At 32.5% G+C, this 1,666-nt stretch overlaps 1 protein-coding gene across 1 annotated transcript; it reads left to right on the forward strand.

Moving 5' to 3' along the window:
• Positions 1 to 217: 217 nt before the first annotated feature.
• LOC143581367 (uncharacterized) lies at positions 218 to 1,666 on the forward strand. The gene is made up of 3 exons (XM_077064186.1): positions 218 to 649; positions 1,333 to 1,499; positions 1,591 to 1,666. Exons 1-3 carry the CDS (start codon positions 502 to 504, stop codon positions 1,594 to 1,596), a joined length of 321 nt encoding a protein of 106 aa, XP_076920301.1. The 5' UTR covers positions 218 to 501; the 3' UTR covers positions 1,597 to 1,666.

The raw sequence follows: 1,666 nt of genomic DNA on the forward strand, positions 1-1,666 counted from the left end.
ATCAAGTACTTTGATTACAAACTTGTGTGTTTTTATATGTGTTTGATGTATTAGACTTTGTGTTTGGTTTTATGACTATTGAATCTATGAACTTTTTCAGTTTTTGTAAGATATATAATTTTTATATTTATTTTTCTAATTCCGCCTTGGTCTTACGCCTCGTGAGGCGAAGGGAAAAAGCCTCGAGGCTCTTTCCGTATTTTAAACCTTGTTATATTCTTCTTGTTTAATCAATGAAACAGACAGCTGTAATTAACAACTATGACATTTTTAGTGTTTTGAAAAGTTAAATACGACATTATGAAATTTAGAAAGATATATATGAAACTAAAGTATTGGTACTATGGCATGTTGATGCATATATCCAGTTGTACAATTTTCTTGATGAACAATGGGTTTCACATGTTACCAGTATGATGGCAACTGTGATGAATTCCATATTAATCCAGTCAGCATTGGAGAAACTAGGTGTTCAGGACTCGTCTCCAGTCAGCTTTTTCTATGCCCGAGGTTTTTGAACCGTACAGCAAACAAAGAGCAATCCGACATCTAGAAAAGGGGCGGGTTGTTATATTTGGTGGTATTGGTGCTGGCATCGGGAATCCGCTTTTCTCAACCGACACAGCTGCTGCTCTTAGAGCTTCTGAGAGTATGACCCACGATCTATAATATTCTATTTACTTATCTTGACAACCATAATTTATTACTATTAAAAAAGCTACAATCTTTTTTATTGGTTTACCTTTTTAAGATATCTTGGTATATGAATCTTATTAGTTATTATGAGCAAATTGCATGAAATAGAAACAAACATTACATCTTTTCCAGATTTTTAGTAACCAACTTGCATATTATTGTGAATTTTATATGCTAATATGCCACAAATATTTCAAAGGCTTGAAAGTTATTTGCTGTTAATGAAGTAGTAGATGTGTATATATGCTACATGGCATCTGTATGTGACATTTACTAATAATGTTTGAATATAAATTTTAAGAAATGATCATTTTTTTAAACCAGTAAAAATATATATATTCTTTTGCATATGCGGATTTGATGTGGAGGCTTTGCATGAGATATAGTGCCCACATCAATAGTTTTATATTTTTATCTTTATATATCTAAACAAATTGTGTGACATCAACCAGTGTCAATTAATGAGGCTGGTTGCTAAAATTGGTCATAAATATACGTTGTAGGTTGCTAGAATTTGGAAAAAAAAAGTGTAAATTACGTTTCTATTATGTGCATTTTGCCCTCCTGTTATAAATAATTTTAAAAATGACTTAAAAGGGAGTTTTGTTGAATCAGCAGTGTGTTGTTTTCGTGCAGTTAACGCAGACGCCTTTATTAAAGGTACAAACGCAGATGGTGTATATGAATGTGACTCCATGAACAATGTTGCATTTGAGCACATTTCCTTTAGAGATTTAGCTTCTAGAGGCGCGTCACCAATGGACATGATGCTGCAACATTTTGTGAAGAAAATGGGATTCCTGGTTTGTTTCTTCTGATACCTCTCTTATCTATTAATATTTTTTTGTTCACAGTTATTTTATTGAACATGCCTTTTTGTTTTTATTTTTGTAGTTGTGATCTTCAATCTCCATGAGCCTGGAAATATATCAAGAGCCTTAACGGAGAACATGTGGGCACATTAATTGAT

Source organism: Bidens hawaiensis, unplaced genomic scaffold (assembly GCF_021521415.1).
Source record: "Bidens hawaiensis isolate Kalapana, Puna unplaced genomic scaffold, B.hawaiensis_p1.1 tig00030888_1, whole genome shotgun sequence".
Taxonomy (NCBI): Eukaryota; Viridiplantae; Streptophyta; class Magnoliopsida; order Asterales; family Asteraceae; genus Bidens; species Bidens hawaiensis.